Source organism: Canis lupus, chromosome 10 (genome assembly GCF_003254725.2).
Source record: "Canis lupus dingo isolate Sandy chromosome 10, ASM325472v2, whole genome shotgun sequence".
In the NCBI taxonomy this organism is placed as follows: Eukaryota; Metazoa; Chordata; class Mammalia; order Carnivora; family Canidae; genus Canis; species Canis lupus.
In genome coordinates this window covers 25972686-25993467 of record NC_064252.1, presented here as the reverse complement: position 1 = coordinate 25993467, position 20782 = coordinate 25972686, and the positions used below count along the sequence as shown (strand labels likewise).

At 38.1% G+C, this 20782-nt stretch overlaps 1 protein-coding gene across 3 annotated transcripts in view; it reads right to left on the bottom strand.

Moving 5' to 3' along the window:
* The window catches only part of ENTHD1 (ENTH domain containing 1), a 105510-nt gene that overhangs the window by 63833 nt on the left and 20895 nt on the right, over positions 1–20782 (bottom strand). For 2 of the 3 annotated variants that reach the window (XM_025459294.2, XM_025459285.2), the window contains one exon: positions 16828–17070. In XM_025459294.2, the coding sequence (XP_025315079.1) occupies positions 16828–17070 (243 nt within the window). The remainder of the gene's footprint in view (positions 1–16827; positions 17071–20782) is intronic. The other variant, XM_025459301.2, reaches the window with a different exon arrangement.

Below are 20782 nucleotides of genomic sequence, written 5' to 3'. Positions count from 1 at the left end.
CTGGAGACCTGGGATCGAATCCCACGTCGGGCTCCCGGTGCATGGAGCCTGCTTCTCCCTCTGCCTGTGTCTCTGCCTCTCTCTCTCTGTGTGTGTGACTATCATAAATAAATAAAAATTAAAAAAACAAAAAAAACAAATCTTTTTCTAAGTGGGTTATTTCCAAGTCTTGCTTTCAACAACATTGAAGACAGATCTAATCAACAGCTGACAAGAGATGAAAACAATTTTTATAATAAATTACTGTATAATTCTGGGATACCTAAAAGGAATTCATAGAACTGACATTGCTATAATATAAAACCTTCTATTCCCACCTACGATTTTATGTGAACGAGTCTTCCCAGTATTTTCCATCTATAAAAATGTAAAAAGAGAAACAGAATTTATGCTGAACCCTGCTTACTTCCAGCAATAAGTGATATTCATAGGTGGGTAAACAAACAGTTCCATGTATCTCATAGAAATATGTATTTCCTATAAAATTATTTTCTTTATGTTTACTATTTATGAAAATTTATAATACACTTACATAGTTTTGGTTTTGATAAATTGTGTGCTAAAATGATAAATCAATCTAGAAAGAATATTTTCTTTTACCACTTAAAAGCCTCTGGTCCTAGAAAATGTAAAAAAATAATTTCAATTTATATACAAAGTTGATGTAGAGAAGACTTTCAGGCATCAACATTCTATTAGGATGAAATCCTGCGAGGGATGTGGAATAGAAATACAACTTCAAGGAGAAAAGGGAATGACACAAAGCTTCCAATAGTTAAAGACTTCATGTGTTTTTTCCAAATGAATGGCTGAAGGTACCCATCACACAGTGTTGAGATTCCTTTAGATATGTTGAGAAGTCTCATGGAACTGTTTCATTTTGTTTTATTTTGTCTTTAATGTCAATATTTTCAATTTTGTCCTTTGTAGTTACTTATAGTACAATTTCACATGTCAACTTAAAAATGCATTAGGAGGTATGTAATTTTTCAAAATCATTTTAGGGGCTATGCAAGAAAAATCACTTGAAAACCAATGGTTTCAGACATGGTGGTCCTCACCTTCAGAAAGGTTACAACCTGACTCGGGAGATAAGTCTGACATACAGAATTACGGGAAACAATTTGAGGAAAACAACACCATGCCAAACTTTCTTAAATTAATTAACTTTAGGAATAGACATTTTAAGGAGGAAAAAAAATCAGTGTGCATCAGAGTAATCAGAAAGTGTCTCAGATATGAAGTAAAATTTGAACGAGGCTTTGAAGGATGACTAGGATTCCTGATAAACATAGAATGAGAAACTATCCCAAGCAGAAAGAACTAGGTGGGCAAGAGGAGTATGATATTTGCCAAATTTACTGAAGAAAGAATAAGAACTTTGCAATTGCGGCTCTGAATTTTCATCTTCTTGTAACTTCACATGAAAATGAATAATTAAAAAAAAAGAAAATGAATAATTAAAATGAGCTTATTCGGACCTGGAGATTTTATAATGAATACTGGCAAACAGTAGTGGTTTGAAGCTTAGATTATCTGTGTACTTTCATGTGATTCATCAGAAACTATATTATCACTCTCTGAGTATTCAGAAACAAAATTATCCTTGAAGTGATACGGACTTAGGTTTAGACATCATAAAGGTAGATTAATAACAATTGCAGGAAGTCAACATTGAAGTAAAGTGTGAGGAGAACTGAAAGATAGCAAGAACTGTGAAAGAAAAAAATACCTTAAATATTTAGACACACATTTTAGGTTAGAATAGCTACACTGTTCTAAACCTATATTAAATAATCTTCTAGGAGCAAGAAGGAAGGCAGTTAGAACATAGTGAGACTTTGGAAATTGAGAATTTTTTTTAGCACCTGCTCCAGCACTGGAAGTGAGGTGTGCTTAATTAAATTAGGCGATTACACAAGATTTATTTCTGGATTTTCACAAGCAAATGAAAGGAGAGAATACACATTTAGTTCCATAGTGGAAATGAAGTCCCTTTGGTATCATAAGCTATTTATCAGTTGAGATGGTGAAGTCACAAGCCTGGAGGACTCGCGTGCGAATGTGAAACCCCAAAGGGAAAAAGTGAAGGCGCTGAGGCAGTGATGCTATCAGGTCATTTGAAGATGAGAGGTTAGATACCAAAGCTTGGAGGTGCTGGGAGGAAACCATCCAGAGAGGCTGTAGATTTCTTTGAGCCTGTATCACTCAGATAATACTGCAGAGCAGAACTGACAGACCCTGTGATAATTCTTAGATGAGATATCAAACTGACATTCAAGCCATCAGATATTAACAAGGCAAGAACACACTTTGGAATTGAAATGCTGCACAAACTTAGTAAATTCCCAAATTGCTCCACTTATTATTTAGTATCTAATAAACATTGTTGTTATGTATCGACTGTGTCCTTTCAGGTGTAATGTAAGTAAATCAAGTCATTTACTTAACAGAAGCAGCTTTTTAAAAACAAAGAAAGAAACAAATGCATCCACCAAAGGAAATACTCAGTGGGCTAATGAATTGATAAGATATAGAAGTCTCAGTGATTATCTTTATATCTCAGTTTTGCAGAATCATGAGTTTGGAACCTTAACAACTTCTCTGTCTTGGAGCATAATTGCACCTAAGCACCTTCAAGCATCTCGTCCTAATTTCTTAAACTTCCATCTTCTAGTAATTTCAAACTTATAGAAAAATTGCTGCAAGAATCATACAAAGAACTAGTTCACCAATTCACTCTTCATCCAGGTTCACCAATTGTTAACATTTTGCTCCATTTGCTTTATAATTCTTTCTTCATGGACATACATATATTGTGATGCTCCTATATTTTAAACCTGAAGAAAAGCCATTGTCATAAGTTGGGCTCCCCAGGAAACAGATCCCAAGGCTCAAATTTGTTTTGTTTTAAGATTTATTTATTTATTTATTCATGAGAAACACACACGCAGAGAGAGAGAGAGAGAGAGAGAGAGAGGCAGAGACACAGGCAGAGGGAGAAGCAGGCTCCATGCAGGGAGCCTGATGTGGGACTCGATCCCGGGACTCCAGAATCACAACCTGGGCCAAAGGCAGGTGCTTAGCTGCTGAGCCACCCAGGGATCCCCCAAGGCTCAAATTTGTGAGGGAGATTCATTAGGGGGTACTCTTTGTAACAGGACCCGTGAGGTGCTTAGAAGTCAGTTCTGGGCCAAGGGAGAAACCCATCTGTAATGTGGCCATGATCCTGCTAGGAGCTGTGGAGCTGGGATGGCTCTTCACAGTTGTCCTGCTTTGAAGCAAGAGAGCAGCCCAGCCACAACCATAGGTCACTGGATGTTGTATCCCTCAACATGGGGCTGTGACCCTGGGCAAAGAGGTTCTGGTCAACTGTTAGGAATTCCCAGAAAAAAAAAAAAAAAAAAAAAGGAATTCCCAGAAAAGGAGGGGGCTAGGTGGCTCAGAGGTTGAGCACCTGCTTTCAGCCTGGGTCATGATGCTGGGGTCCTGGGATGGAGTCCCACATCAGGCTCCCTGCAGGAAGCCTGCTTCTCCCTCTCCCTATGTCTCTGCCTCTCTCTCTGTAACTTTCATGAATAAATAAATACCTAAAAAAAAAAAAAAAAAAAGGAATTCCCAGAGAAGGATTGAGCTGAGACCCTCAACCTCCAACCCTCCCAGCGGCCGAGGGAATGGGGTCTTGATCTTGAAAAGGAGACTTGGGGGGCACCACAACATGCACTACAGATGTCACCCCTGTACTCCCATTTACTTGAGAAATGCTGTTGGAGGTAGAGTGTGAGTACTGTAAATCTTTTTTGAACGGTGAATTTTGAGATGAGTGGAGAAGAAAAGGTTTTTTTCAACAAAAACAGAAAAAGAGAATAAGCAAGCAGAGCTGTTTAAGCAATTTTAAAAATTAAATTTTAAATAGGTAGAGAAGAAAAATGAGAAAGGACAAACTTCTATTGCAGGAGATCTTAGGGAGTTAAGGCAATTTTATTTCCGTGTTTTGCTAACAATAGCACACAAAGTTTGAGGCACTGCCAGTAGTTCTTACTTTAGAATAACAGAGAACAGGAAAATGCACAGACTGTGTTAAGTGCTCTGCCACAGAGACGAGGAGCATACAGCCACTACACAGGCAGGATTAAGTATTCAGGGGTTGGCTCCTAGGTTAAGACAGTACACTGAAATTGCAACACAGAATTTCCATCAGCCAAAATTTGTTTGAAAAAAGTCAAAACTAATAAAATTACAACAGCAATCTAACATGGAAACAGAACTTAAAAATTTTAAAAGGAAAAGGAAAATAACGGGTGGCCAAGGCAAGCATCCCATTTCCCTAACATGATAGTGATGCACTGATAAGATTCTGAGATTTCTCATCACTATCCACATGTCTGAAAGAAGGGGAACAGAGCAGACAATGCTTTTCTCACTCCTTATGACCAAGAAGAGGTAGAAATAGACTAAGGGGGGAAAAAAAGAGGTGTACCAGAGTGAGTAAATACAGGTGCCGACACTAACGGAAGTGAAAGCTACAGTTTCACACTGAATCGGGTGGATGATCTGAAGTTCAAGAGCATCTCCCTGCCCCACGGTGGCTGGACACATTTCCCAGCTAGACAGAACGAGCAGGATCCTGTACAAAAGGCTCAGAGGACAGAGCAGAGTCCAGGTATTCTAAACAAGATCACATAATGGCCTATGAAGGCTCCCGTTTCTCACTGCTGCAGAAAAATGGATAAAATAACAAACAGCACACAAAGTCAACTTGGTGGCGCAAACTGGTCTCAGACATGGTGGGAAGAGTGGAGAAATCACTAAGTGTATCTGAGCCAGTAACTGCCAAAGTTGATGCTGCTGTACCTACATCACCTTCTCTACTTCTTATGACAACTCTGTAATAGAAACCATATTATCCCCATCTTAGAGAAGATGAAATTGTGGCAAAAGCTTGCATTTCCAAGGGCACACAGTCCACACAGCCCGAGTCAAGATTCAAATCCAGTAAGAAAGGTGCCAGGACCTAAGCGCTTAACCCTTATTCCTTACTGCCTTCAAAATACACTGCCTAGTGAGAGCCGCTTAAGCATCAGTAAGATGGAAAGAGACCTGGCAACTAAACAAACATATTCCAGGGGGAAAAGAGGAAAAGAAGAGGAGGAAGGGTGGGAGAAGCAAGAGAGAGACGAAGATGGCATGCAAAAAATAGACTCCAAATGTACAAGAGAATGTACTTCAAGGAACAGAAGGACGTTCCTCACAATATGGCATTAGATGGTTTTGGAAGTTATTGTAAATTGTGTATTTTCATATATTTCATTTTAGAATTGTTGCTACTGTATAACAATACAAGGTTGAGCATTTTTAAAAAATGTTTCTTGGACTTACATGTTTCCTTCTCTTTTTTTAGGAAATGCTTTCCATATCTCCTTCCTATTTTTCTGTTGGGCTTTCTCACTGGTTAGCAGAAATTCTTTATATATTCTGGATAATCCTTTGTCGCTTACATATGTTAGAAATGTAACATATTTCTATGTTTTGTGACCGTCTTCTTCACTTATATGGTGTTTTTCAATGAAGAGATAATTCTTAAATTTAATATAGTTTTAGAAGTTTTCTATTGCTACCAAAAATTACAAGATACTTAGTGGCTTAAAACAACGCCCGTTTATTATATTACAGTTTTATAGCTCAGCAGTCCAAGCAGGCTTGATTGGGTTCTCTGCTTTGGGTCTCACAAGGCCAAAATCAAGGTGTCAGCCAAGCTGGACTCTTCTCTGGAGACTCTGAGGAAAAATCCACTTCCAAGATCATTCAGGTTGTTGACAGAATTTGGCTTTCTTATGATTGTAGGACTGAAGTCCCCATTTCCTTGCTGGCTGGCAACCAGGGACCACTCTTAGCTTCTAGAAGTCACTTGCGTTCCTTATCACTCCATTTTCAAGCCAGTAAGGGTACAACAAATCCTTCTCACACTTGGTTATCTGTGACTTCCTCTTCTGCTACCAGCTGGGGAAAATTCTGCTTTTAAAGGGTGTGTGTGATTGGATTAAGCCCACCTGGATACTCCCTTTTAAAAAATTTTTGAATATTGAGTTCATTAAAACATTTAATTGAAAATGACTACCAAATGGTAGCATTTTATATCAGTAATCAAAGGATATCCATTATTTTATCATTTATGTATTTATTATTTATTTAAAATCAATTAATTAACATATAGTGTATTATTAGTTTCAAAGGGAGAATTTAGTGATTCATCAGTTGCATATAATACCCAGTGCTCATTACATCAAGTGCTGTCCTTAATGCCCATCACCCAGTTACTCTGTCCCCTACCCACAGCCCCTCCAGTAACCCTATTTGTTTCCCATAGTTAGGAGTCTCTTATGGTTTGTCTCCCTCTCTGTTTCATCTTATTTTATTTTTCCTTTCCTTCCCCTATGTTCATCTGTTTTGTTTCTTAAGTTCCACATACGAGTGAAATCATATTTGTCTTTGTCTCACTGATTTATTTCACTTAGCAGAATACCCTCTAGTTCCATCCACATCATTGCAAATGGCAAGATTTCATTCTTTTTTGATGGCTGTTTTGACATACAACATAACATAATCATGGGAATCATAACTCTTCCCACTCAGAGGTTATGCTCACCTCTCAAAGGGGGGGGGATTACATAAAGACAATGGTCATTGGGGCTTATTCTCAGAATTCTGCCTCCCACAGGAGTCAAACTTAGAAAAGCTTTTTTAATAATTTGCATTTTGTTTAAGAAATCCTTCCCTATCCCAATGTAAGAAAGATATTCTTTATTTTCTTTTAAACATTTTAAAGTCTTTTTTTTCTCCTTTAAATCCTTAATTCCTCTAGAATTTGTTTTTGTGCATGATAGGAGGTAGAGACCTAATTTCACTTTTTTCAATATGAATAAATAATTGCCCTTGCATTATTTAGGAAGTAGTTCATCCTCTTCCCACCAATGTGGACCACCACATCTGTCATACTCTAAGATAACCTAGCTGCACAGGTCTCTTTGCTGAGCTCTACGGTTTGTTCCATTGGCCCCACACACCTATTCCTGCATCCATACCATGCTGCCATAATTACGATTGCTTTAGTTATGTCATCCAGAAAAGAGAGCCCTCCACCACCTTATTCTTCTCCAGGAATGCTTTGGATATTCTTGACCTTTTGATTCTTCTAGATAAATTTGGGAACCAGCCCATCAAATTCAATTTTTAAAATCTGTTTTGGATTTTGATTATAATTGCACTAATCAGTGGTTCTCAACTGGGGGCAATTTTGGCCTTCGGGAAACATGTGACAATGTCTGCAGACATTTTTGGTTCTCACACCAGGAAGGAATGTGTGCTAACAGCAACTGGTGAGTAGAAGCCAGGGAATGCTAAACACCCTATGCTGCACAGGACATCCCCCCCACGACAAAGAATTATCTGGCTTAAAATGTCAATAGGACCAAGCTTGAGGAAATCATCCATTAAATCTGCACAATTTGGAGAGAATTGATACTTATATTTTTTAGTATTTCTACAAACATGAGTATCTTTCCATTTATATAGATCATCTTTAATGTATTTAAGTGCTATAATTTTCAGAGTATAGATCTTGTAATCTTTTTAAGATTTATCTCTGTGTCATGATTTTTTGCTATTATAAATGGTATTTTTTAAAATTATGTTTATTGTTGGGTGCTGATACATAAAAATATAACTTGACTTATATATTTTGATCTTTCAGTCAGCCATCTTGCTAAAAGCCTCTTTATTTCTAATATGTTTGTAGATCCTTTCAAGTTTTCTGTATGAAGATCCTATCATTTGCAAATACATTTTTCTTCCATTTTAATACTTAAGCTTTTAATTTCTCTTATTTATTTTATTGTGATGGCTAGGGCCAGTGAAAAGCTGAACAGAAGCAAAAAGAATGGGAACATTTTTTTCTACCTGATTCTAAAGGAATACTTCCACATTTAAGTGTATGAAAAAATTTAATTTACATTTTTAAGATTCAAACTTACTTTTTTGCTAGAAAAAGTGGTCTGTATAATACAAATTCTTTTAAATGTTAAGACTTTCTTTACAATATAATCAGTTATAAAATTCATATTTAAAAATGTTTTATTTACTTGATCTATCAATAATTGAGAGATTTTAAAATCATTACTATAATGGGATATGTTTCAATTACTTTCTGTAGTTCTACCATTTTTTGCTCTGTATTACTTTGGAGTTATTTTACTGGGTATACTCACATTTAGAAATGTTATATCTTCCTAGGGATTTAAGCCTGTTATCGTTGTCCTTAATAATGCTTTTGGCTTTAAATTGTACTTTGTCTGATATTAATATAATTATACCACCCTTCTTTAACTAGTATATGTCTGGTTTACCTTTTTCCATTCATTTGCTTTTAACCTTTACGTGGATTTACGTGGGCAGCATATATCCAGACTTCTTTTTCTCGAATTTGGTAATCTCTGCCTTTTAACAGATGAGTTTAATCCATTGATATTTATCATGATTATTAATATATTTGGACTGATTTCTACCATTTTGCCTTTTTTATTTCCATCTCTCCCACTTTATCTATGCTTCTTCCTTTTTATAAACCTTTATTTTCTCATTCTATTATTTTCACTACTTTGGAATTTATTCACGCTACTTCTCTTCTTTTGGTGTTAACTCAAGTTTATCATGCATATTTACCTTTAACAGTTAACGGTCAAATAATATCCTTACCCTTCTCTCAAAGTATCAAGGATCTTAGAACACTTAATTCTATAGACTCATTTCCAATTTACATACCATGGCCACCCACTATTTTAGTTGTCTGTTTTTCAAATTCAGAAGTTAGACATTAGGGCAGCCCAGGTGGCTCAGCAGTTTGGCACCGCCTTCAGCCCAGAGCGTGATCCTGGAGACCCTGTATTGAGTCCCGCATTGGGCTTCCTGCATGGAGCCTGCTTCTTCCTCTGCCTGTGTCTCTGCCTCTCTCTCTGTCTCTGTCTCTAATAAATAATAAATAAAATCCTAAAAAAAAAAGTTAGACATTACTATTTTACACAGTGTTTATTTTATATACAAGTTTATTACTTGATAGTCACTCCCTCTTGCATTTCAAAGCATTCTTCTGGAATAATTTTCTTTTTGAAGTACATCCTTTAATGAAGATCTCTTGGTGGTAGGCTCTTGGGTTTTTTATTTATCTGTAAGTGACTATTTCACCCTTATTTTTGAATGACAGTTTTGCTGGGTACATAATCACAGGCTGTTATTTTCTCTCAGCACTTTGAAAATGCTGTATCACTGTCATCTGGCCTCCACTGTAGCTGAAGAGGAGAGGTCACTGGCAGAGTAACTGTCATTCCCCTGCAGATGTGTCCTCTATGTCTTACACTGTTTTCGTGTTTTCCTTTTCCTTTGGACAGATCTTCTAGTTCACTAAATTAAGTTTTTGATTTCAATAGTTTTTCTCATTTCTGTAAGTTTCCATTTTTCAAATTCATACATGCATGCCTAATAATCTTTTTATTTTAAGTAAAACAGTTTTATTTTTTAGAGTTTGGTTTGGCCCAATGAGCCATGCTATGACAGATATAACTGACATTTGAATAACTGGATTAATTTAGAGAAGGATAAATCCAGTTTTGACGCTTTTGCTTGTGTGTATGTCTTTTTAATTTAAGACTTTATTTTTCAGAGCAGCTTTAGGTTTACAACAAAACTGAGAGGGACATACAGAGGTTTTCCATACACCTCGTCCTGACACATGCAGAGCCTCCCCATATCAACCTTTACTTATTTAATATTTAAATGCATAGCTATTCTACATCAGGTATCTGACCTTCCTGCCATCTACTGTCTTTAGGGGGCTAAATATATTCTTTGCTAATCATTTTTTCCAGGGTTGGTGATATGGATTGTGAGCTCATTGCCTGATTTTAATTGGTGGGAAATCCTATGGACCTAACTTGTGAACTGAGCTTTATTCTTGCAGAGAAAATTCAGCCCCACGTTGAATGTCTGGGTTCAGCACAGCAAACCCAGGCTTTCTTTCCCAATGCTTACCTATTTTCTTACCCAAAACCATTTTCTTACCTATTGATGAGTGCCCTTAAACAACTCAGCTTCTACAGGCACCAGCTCCAAGTCACTCTGGCCCCAGCTCATATATCCTGTTATTTAATTTGATTAATTTATTTAAATTTTTGGAAGGCAAGATCTTTGGAGACTTCCCATAACCCTAGTGAAGCCAGAAATATTGCAATGGTTTGGTTACTATGCAATAAATGGGCTTCTTGGAGCTCCTAATATGTCTTATCACTAGAAGTAGACCTAAAATATTTTTTAGTGTAAAAAAAATGTATGTAGTACAATTGTTTTTATAAAAATAAGTTCTCTCTAGTTACCCATTTTCTGTATATGTGTGTGTGTGTGTGTGTGTGTGTGTATTTACACAGAAAGATGCCTAGAATCTATGCTCATCTGATATGAATTATGGCTATTTCTGAGTGACAGGATTGGAAGTGATTGATTCTCCAGGGTTTTTGGGCCTGTACTGTTTTTACCAGAATAGAGTGATTTTTTTTTCCGAAGCAAAAATAAAAGAAAGAAAACAGGGTGCCTGGCTGGCTCAGTTTGTAAAGTGTGTGACTCTTGACCTCGGGGTTGTGAGTTTGAGCCCCACATTGGATGTAGAGATTACTTAAAAATAAAAAATAAAGGAAGGAAAAGACCAGACTGGAAGTGAATATTCTAAGATGTTAATGGCAGTTGGTTTAGGGTAATAGAGATCAAAGTTACTGTTACTTTCTTTATTGTACTTTTAAGTTGAAAAAACCACTGCTTGATACTCACCAGTGCAAATGTTTTAGTAGGAACTGCCTTTGTATTATAAGCCCTGCCATCCAGACTGTGTGTGACACAGCAACCAAATATGACTCCACATCAACTGTTAGCACAAGGTTCATGGTAGAATTAACATTAACACTGGTGCTTGTGCTTATAAAAAAGCATGACAAGTACTTTAAAGTTTTACTTTTGGTCCAACAGGAAACTTACATGATTTTTAGGAAAATATTTCCATGATACAGAGTGCTACTACAGTTAACACAGACCAGAGTAATCCTTCTCTAATATAAGTAAAGTTCTATTGCAAAGAATAATACCACTGAAGAGCTCTTTATGGAGGATCAGATGACCAACTGAGATAATGCTTTGTTGGTCTGGTTGCAAGCAATGTCTCTGGTGATAGCTTTTATAATTATCACCTCTAAGAAAAGGGTGTGATGCTGACGCTTACAGCTCGAAGAAGCTGAGTTGTAACTGTGTACATGTAGTTTTCTGTATGTATTTCATATGTACTTCTGCTCTCTTGGAGGTTATATCTAGTGATGGCTTTCAGTCTGCTTTAAAAAAAAAAGATGTTCAAAAAGAGTTTTGGTGAATGACAGCATCATTGAAATGAATTTGTAGTAAGAGTACATTAAGCAACAATGATCATTCAGTCCCTCTCGTCCTGCAAACAACAAAATTACCTCAACAAAAACCTTCCAAGCTATCTACCACAATTAAAACTTGAGGAAAACATCTAGAAATAGGGGGAAAAAAAAAGGAGTAGAGGTAGTACTATGTGTTGAACACCTTCTCCAAAGTACTTTGTTCCCTTTGCTAAATTACCACAAAGAAGCTAGGCACAGCTGTTTCAGCTCTAGATCCTAAAGCCTGGGAATCATATTCTTAGCAATGCATTCAACTTTACATTTCAATATAACTAAATAATTTAGAGATGTCTTTAAATACCTCCTGATGGAAATGCACCTGGGTGATACCATCACTAGCCTCTCTGAAATATTAGTTGTTTTCAATTTCTCTTTCTTCTCCAATATATCATCTACTTAGTCCATTTCCTCTCTATATCTTTACACATTACCTTTCCCTCATTTCAATAACCCGAGCAAGATGCTGGATTGAAACTACTGTCTCTCACAGAGCTTCCTTACAATTCGTATTGCCTTCATTTCTACACAAAGCAGTAAGAGTTATCTTCCACCAACAGCTGTTTTCAGTAATAAGAAAACTAAGTTCTGTGACTAAGCTAAACATCCCTTCTGTTCTCTGAGGCCTACAGTGGTTCCTAGTTGCTAGTGGTATTGAAGTGAAATCTCCAAAGACTGTTTCATTACGTCTTTTATGAACTCTCAATGACCTGTCCACATTTTTCCACATATTCAAATTTATGTTCTCTATGCCATTGAATCTGACCACCATGCATTAACATGATTAATTTGTTTCTTGTTTGTATTCTTTATCACTACAGTAGGAACTATCTACTCTCCCCTATATTTATTATCTCCTTCTTCCTTAACAATAGATCTTCTAACTTTAATCTGGGCACACAGCTGTCCAGGGTAAAGACTACATTTTTCAGCCTCTCTTGCAGTTAGGAGTGTCAAGTGACTAGATGCTAAACAACAACATGTAAGCCAAAATATTATGAGCAACTTCAACTTCAATAAGGGTCCTTAAGGGGAAGGAGTATTCATATTTTCTTTTTTAAAAATTTATTTAGTTGAGGGATGCCTGGGTGGCTCAGCAGTTGAGTGTCTGCCTTAGGCTTAGGGCATGATCCCGGGATCCTGGATCGAGTCCCACATCGGGCTCCCTGCATGGAGTCTGCTTCTCCCACTGCCTGTGTCTCTGCCTCTCTCTCTGTGTGTCTCTCATGAATAAATAAATAAATCTTTTTTTAAAAAAAGATTTATTTAGTTGAGAGAGAAGGGGAGAGAGCATACAAGTGGGAGGTGAGGGGGGTGCATGCAGAGGGAGAGAGAGAAGCAAACATCCCACTAAACAGGGAGCCTGACTTAGGGCTCAATCCCAAGGTCCCAAGACCTGAGCTGAAGGAAGATGCTTAACCGACTGAGCCACCCAGTTGCCTCTAGAATATTCGTATTTTCAAGCTTTCCTCCTTCCTACTGGCTAGAATGCAGATGTGATGGCTGGAGCTCAAACAGCTATCTTGGCTCATGAAGTGGAAGTTACATGCTGAGTCTGGTGATGAGACAGAAAGACCCCTGGGGTCAAGGGCCCAGGGCCTTCTTTATGAAGGGCCATATCAGTCTTAAAATATCTAGTTCTGGATTATTTTTAGAAGAGAGAAAAAAAATCCTATTATGTTTAAGCTGTGAACATTTTTGTGGCCTCTTCTTTATCACTCCTGGGAACACGTAATTCTAATTGATCCACCTATCTCCAAGTTTTCATTTGCTACTTCTGTCCTACTAAGAATGCTCCACCAATTTATTTTCCTATCTCGCTCAATACCCTCCCACACAAAATTGTCAGGTTTCTTTCTGCCTTTAAAATATAGCTCCTGTGGTGTATTTCCTGGGGGGGGTCAGTTAAGCATCCAACTCTCGGTTCCAGCTCAGGTCATGATCTCAGGGGTCATGCCCCATGTTAGGCTCTGCGCTCAGCAGGAAGTGTGCTTAAAGATCCTCTCCCTTTGCCCCTCCCCTTGTGTGCACGCTCGCACTCTGTCTCTGAAATAAATAAATAGATAAATACAGTTTCAGATTCAAATGCCTATGTGGAAACAGTATTGCTAAGCTTAATCCAATTACTCTTTTTTGGTTTTTTGTTTTAAAGATTTTATTTACTTATTCATGAGAGACACACACAGAGAGAGGCAGAGACACAGGCAGAGAGAGAAGCAGGCTCCATGCAGGGAGCCTGATATGGGACTCAATCCCGAGACTCCAGGATCATGCCCTGGGCCGAAGGCAGGCACTCAATTGCCGAGCCACCCAGCCATCCCCAATTACTCTTTTTTGAACGCAAACACACACATATATCTATCTACGATGTATATGTATATATATATATATATACATAGATGGATAAATGGAGTTTTTAAATAGTTTAACAGATTTTTAACAAATTTACTAAGTTTTTATTTATATCCAAACATTCACTATTTGCCATCATTCACCAAAATTCTTTTTGAACATCTTTTTTTTTTTTTTAAATGGACTGAAAGCCATTACTAGATGTAACTTCCAAGACAGCACAAATACACCCAATTTGCTTACCACTCCAAGAATAGCGTCTGGCATATCGTAAGTACTCAATACATGTTTGTGATATGAAAAAAAAAATTAACTGTAGCAAAACTTCATTTGAAGGTAGACTGACTTTTTAAAAATAGTCAAAAGTCATTCGAAGCTCAGTTTAGTGAATAAGATGTGTCATAAAGCTAGAGAATATCATTTGGGTTAAAAAAAAAAAGCAGTGACTATAAAGCAATAAACCTGATCTCCTGTATGAATCATAAAAATGGCTCAGAGTTGAGCTTCTTTCTGTGGCAATTTAAAGATTCATTTCCTAAGCTTACAGTTAAGTACGCCAAGCTTGCTCCAGTTTCAGAATGTTTGCACCTGCTGTTCCCTTTGCCTGGATCACCCCCGATATACATAGATAGTCCCTTCACTTCATTTGGGTCTCTGTCTAAATAGCCACCTCTTCCAAAGGTCTTTCCTTACTCCCTGACCTAAGGTAAAGTCATCCTTGTCACTTTCTGTGCCCTAATACTGCTTTCCTTTCTTTTTTTATTTTTTTTAAGATTTTATTTATTTATTCATGAGAGACCCGGGGGGGGGGGGCGGGCGGCAGAGACACAGGCAGAGGGAGAAGCAGGCTCCACATAGGGAGCCCAACACGGGACTTGATTCCGGGACTCCAGGATCATGCCCTGGGCCAAAGGTGGGTGCTAAACTGCTGAGCCACCCAGGGATCCCCCTGCTTTCCTTTTCTTTATAGGACTTGTCATTGACATAACATTTTATATCTATTTTGTTTATGTGCGATTAGTATCTGTCTCTGTCACTAGAATATTTGCTCCATGATGAAAGGGACTATGTTTTACTCACTGCTATAGCTCCAAATTTCTGCTTGATATCTAAATTTCAAAACAATCCATTAATAGATGTTTACAATGAAAGAGCAAGGAAGAGAAAAAAGGAATGGAGAGAGAACAAGAAAGGCAAAAGAGAAGTAGTGAAAGGGGTGGGCAAGTCGGTGATTTTACTCTGTAACTCCATTTTTGTATTAGTTTGAGTTGAAGGCTTCTGTGAGAAAATTTCAGACTGTGTCTCTTTTCTCTCCTGGAGATTTATTTCTAAATAAAATGGCTACCAGAAAGAAAGAGGTTCCACTCCACTTAGAAGCATGTGGATGGCATTTACTGTCTTTTACCATCTTTCCATCTCCCTAGTCCACACAAACACAAACTGAGTGAACATTCGAGAACTCCTGAGTCAGAGAAGTACTTTAGTGATTTTTAGCAAGATTCCTCTGTGTTGGTATTACTATTAACATTCTTAATTTCTATACATAACTGACATTTGGAACATCTGTTCATTTAATACCTGCAGCTCTTTCAGGCTCTTGTTTAATAGAGTTACATGATAAAGCTAGGCGGCAAGCCTCTGAAAATACTTTTAACTCTGTCACTTCTGCTGTCTCTCTCACAGCATAAAGTTTACCTCCTTTCAAGGCACAGTAATTCAAGTCACATTTCTTTAATGATTTTCCTTCCTCAGACCATTCCTTACACAAAACTTACCAACAGGGTTTGTACTGGAGAAGATAGAGCACAATGACATTCCTTCATGTTTTGGCAAATTTACTAGAAAAGGTAATTTGTTTCTTTTTTTTTTTTAAGATTTTATTTATTTATTCATGAGAGACACACAGAGAGAGAGGCAGAGACACAGGCAGAAGGAGAAGCAGGCCCCATGCAGGGAGACTGAAGTGGAACTCAATCCCAGGGCCCTGGGATCACACCTGAGCCAAAGGCAGACGCTAAACTGCTGAGCCACCCAAGTGTCCCAATAATTGTGTTTTCCTGCTGATTTCTATAACATTACAAAGAAAACCTTTATTTTTTTTAAGATTTTTTAAAAAATTTATTCGTTCATGATAGAGAGAGAGAGAGAGAGAGAGAGGCAGGCAGAGACACAGGCAGAGGGAGAAGCAGGCTCCACGCCTGGAGCCCCGACTCGGGACTCGATCCCGGAACTCCAGGATGGTGCCCCAGGCCAAAGGCAGGCGCCAAACTGCAAAGCCACCCAGGGATCCCCAAGAAAGCCTTTTTTTAAAAAGTTCATTCTGCATTTAAAATCTTTGGCGAAGGAAAAAGTTCTATGATAGAAGACACTGTTGTCCTGTAGGAGTTTGAGAGACTTTCAGAATTCTGAGGCACATTTAAGAAATGTGTAGGATCAAACAGCACAAAACGCATAGATGCCCAGACCCTGAGGCTCACATTCCAGTTATGATGAAAATCTTAACATGAATCACAATGCCAAATAAGTAGTCACTATTTTAATACCATTTGAGCTCAAAACTCTCATTTTATTTGAAACCCAAATAAATTGCATTCAGAAAACAGTCGTAATATTTTCTACTATTATTCATCTTTGTTTTGTACAGAATGAGGCCTAATATAGTACCAATAGCACTAATATAGCATTAATACTTCAGTATTAAAATCTAATGTTTTGAGGCACTTGGGTAGCTCAGCAGTTGAGTGTCTGTCTTTGGCTCAGGTTGTGATCCCGGGATCAAGTCCCTGCAAGGACCTGCAAGGACCCTGCTTCTCTCTCTGCCTATGTCTCTGCCTTTCTCTCTGTGTTCCTCATGAATAAATAAATAAGTAAAATGTTAAAAACAAAAAAAAAAAAAACCCTAATGTTTATATTTTTTCATTGTTCTTAAATGATACCATTGTAGGCTGACGCTCATTATACGTACTTTTATTATGTAGCCTTGCAACCTTAAGAAGCTTACGTTTCTTCTCTGAAGCAGAAATTTCTGGTGTGTGGGCAGAAGCACATGCTGTTGGTGAGTTAGCTGTACCAGGTAATCTTTTAGGAAATGTCATAGAGTAGGAGGTACGCCGTCTTGTCCGACATGCTACTTCCCTCTCTCTATGCAGCAACTGTTCATCCATCAGCAACGTTATTACTTGCTTAGACTTTTCCCGGATATAATAACCTGAAAAATACATTGGATTTGTGTAGGTAAGAAAATGTTCATTAAAGCTACAATTAACTTTTATTCTTAAGAAAATTAGGAAAAAAAACATAAGCAATGTAAGCAAAGAGAAAAAATAGGGAAACCGGTTTCATTAGAATTGTCAATAAGCTCTCCTTTTCTTATACTTTGAGAAGTAAATAAATGTATGATGAAATCGTATCACATATTTCCTTTTAAAAGTAATAAATACATTGCAATAAATCAAACAATATAGGCATAAAAGAAGAAAAATGAAATTAGATCTAGATGTACGACCATGACATATAACTAAAGATTTAAAATAATATGCATGGTATGATTTAAATCGGTAAAGCACAGAGGAAAATCAATCATTATATATGAATACAGGAGAGATAAGTAGATAGAGAAATACATGAGTGGATAGGATGGATGGATGGATGGATGGATGGATGATGGATGGGCAGGAAGATGGCCTGCTGTGCTCTCACAACATTGTTAATATCCCTTACCTTAAAGGGGTACGATTGGGGTGGGACAAGAATGGGGGGGGGAATGGATTTTCTTTGACGTAACATCTTATCAAAACAACTTGATGCCATTAATAGAGTGCCAGAGCACAGTCTAAGACCAGAATCCTAATGAAGATGCTCTCCTTAATCATCTGTGTGACTCTGATATGTTAGGTGATCTGTCTGGCCTTGAGTTTTCTATGTAAAAACCAGTAGAAGCATATCTCAGTGTAATTCACAGATATAAAAATATACTCATTCAAATATATAGTATCATTACTATTCTCAATCCCTTCCCCATGAGAAATGATAAAGGAAACCCACTCCCCTCTCCATAGCTTGGGACCAACTCATATTATAACATCTCATGTCTTCCCAAGCCTTCTTCCAGAAGTAAACTGAAAAGTCCCTAAAAGATGCACTACAATGTTCACTCTGGGCTCTAAGCATGATGAATTAAAGTGGTAATATATCCAACTATAATTTACAAGTAGTAGAAGTAATGAGAAATGGTCAAATGTAGGGTGCATTTAGATGAAAGAAGCTAATATGTTCTCTGCAGTCATTTCATTAAGGACTGCTACGGATGGTTTCAGAAACCTTTGTTCAAGTTGCCATTTTTCCCAGGATTATTTTATCTACTCTTAATCTCATTTCTTAGTCACTTCCTCCTTCCAAACTTCTTTTATAACTGCTGTGAACCGTATCATTCTTAACACCCTTAGTTTCCTATGAGTAATTTGTAGTCTGTAAACAAAAAATCCCGCAGTGTTTTGGGTTACCACTTTGTGTTGCCTGATAGAAGCCTGCTGTGACTGTCAGCCTTTGGGGACAACATGCCAGACACTCCTTTCCCCTGGAAAACTGCCATAGCTCAGTTTGGGAGAAAGGGTGAAAGACTTGTTTTTCCATTTCTAACTTCATAAAAACTCATCTCCTTCAACTTCCACACTCTCCCTCTACACTGGCGACCCTGACTGCCTTATTCTGCAATCACACCAGGCTATCTATCTCCTTCAAGCTGTGTGCTAGCTGTTGCTTCTGCCAGGGGCTCTGCATGGATAGGTCCCTAATTCATTCAAGTCTCTACTCAAATGTCACCACCTCAGAGAAGCCTTCCTTCTGCCCACCCTCTCTAAAATAGCCCCATTCCCATCACTCTCTCTTTCATTACCTATTTTGTCACTACCCGATACTGTTATACACACACACAAACACACACACGTTTACTTGTTTACTGTTTCTTTTATCTATGATACAAACTCCATGGGGGCAGAGAACCTCATTCACCCAGTACCTTTAGTGTCTAGAAGAATGATTGCACATTTACTGAGTAAATGAGTTGATAAAGGAGCAAATTACCAAAAAGTTTCAATTTCCTCCTTGACATAGTGCAAATGGAACCACATGTATAAGATACTGAGTGCCAATTTACAATGCAGCTGCCTGAGAAAGTTGCTTGGCCTGAAAGTTTCTTGCAACACCCTTAATTACAAAAGGTCAGAACTAGAAGTTATGGGACAGATGTGGATTATTTTACTTGGAGTCTGCATGAATTGGTGGCACTTGAAAGCAGCTACAAAAGTTCAAAGGTCCATGCAGGTACATCAAGCAGAAAGCCAACCACAATGATGAAGCACTTCTCCCTGAAACATCAGGGCTCTTCCCTGAGGGAGCAGTTGATAGCATCCGGAATGTCAAGCCCAGTGGTTTACTTCTCACTTGAGGCTGCCCACTGCCCTGGCTACCTCCCTGCCACCCTCAAGATGCTGGAGAGTAGAAACCTGGCTGTTCTAAAGCACTGAAGTTGAAAGTGAAAAAAAATCTATGAGTCCAATAAACTTGTTTCCAGGATGAGTTAAATAATAATAGTACTAACAAGATGGCATCTCCTCACTGCTAAGTAATATGTTTCTGAAAGGAAAGGAGGGATGCAGTACTAAAACAGAATTGTACTGGAATAGAACACATATAGGAACCAACCACTTTGTGTCTAAAAGAGAAAAGGAGGGGAGGGGAAGAAGATGGAATGGAGGGAGAAAGACAAAGGGAGGGAGAAAACATGGATTCTCTGAAATGAGAAATCAAGCTACGAAATAGATCAATACCCAAAGGTACATCAAGATGTAAAGCTCATTATTAAGATGAAGAATAAAGTCAAAACAAAGCTATATTCTGTTTTGGGGGGCCTGGGTGGCTTGGTCAATTAAATGTCTGTCTCCAGCTCAGGCTATGATCCCAGGACCCTGGGATTGAGCCCTAAGTCAGACTCCCTGCTCACTGGAGAGTCTGCTTCTTCCTCTCCCTTTGCCCCTCCCCTTCATTCATTCTCTCTCTAATAAATAAATATATTTTTTTAAAAGCTATATTATTTTAATTAGGAATCTTTGGGTTCTAAGTGACAGAAACTCAAATTGAACTGGCCATGAAAAAAACAGGGGTTATGACTGGGCCTCAGGTAAAAAAGAGGAAGAGACTGGAGAACTACTAGGACTCCTCTTCCCTCTCCCATCCCTTCTTCCCTCTGGAAGAGGCGTGTAATGCCTTCATTTTCTCAAACCCTTACATATTGGCTTCATCCATCTGAATGTGGACATGGCCACAGATACCTCCAGGTTCATGCCTCACACTCTACCACCTGAGAAGCCTCCCTCTTCCTTCATTCAAACTGGAAAAATCCAAGAGAATGACTCAGTTTGGCCCAGCTTGAAAGTCACATGCCCATCCCCTTGGCCAGAGCAGGAGATACTCCCATTGGCAACACCCATCAGAAAGGCACAGTGAAGTGAGGGGAGAGTCAACAGGATAGAAAAATGAACAAACAGAAAGCCAACTGGAGGAGGCTTCTCAAACTCAAGCAAAGGCAAAGGACATACAAATCACTAGAGCAACTATGCATCAGACCAATACCCAGAGATACTCACTTATGCACCTAGGCAATTATCTGATCATTTCTTAAATACTTAAGTTTCAGGAATTGTTCTAGAAGCACAAGTGAGAAAAAAAATGACAAGATTCCTAAAGATAATTTCAGATAAAAATAAATGCTCTAAAGGAAATAAAGAACAGTGAGGTGCTAAACATCAAGTTGTGGTGCAGTGAAGTCAAGTCATATCTCTGTGCATTTTGAGCAGCCAGAAAAAACCAGCCCTGCAGACATTCAGGCAGAGGGAGCAGCTCTGACTTCACTTCTTTAGGAA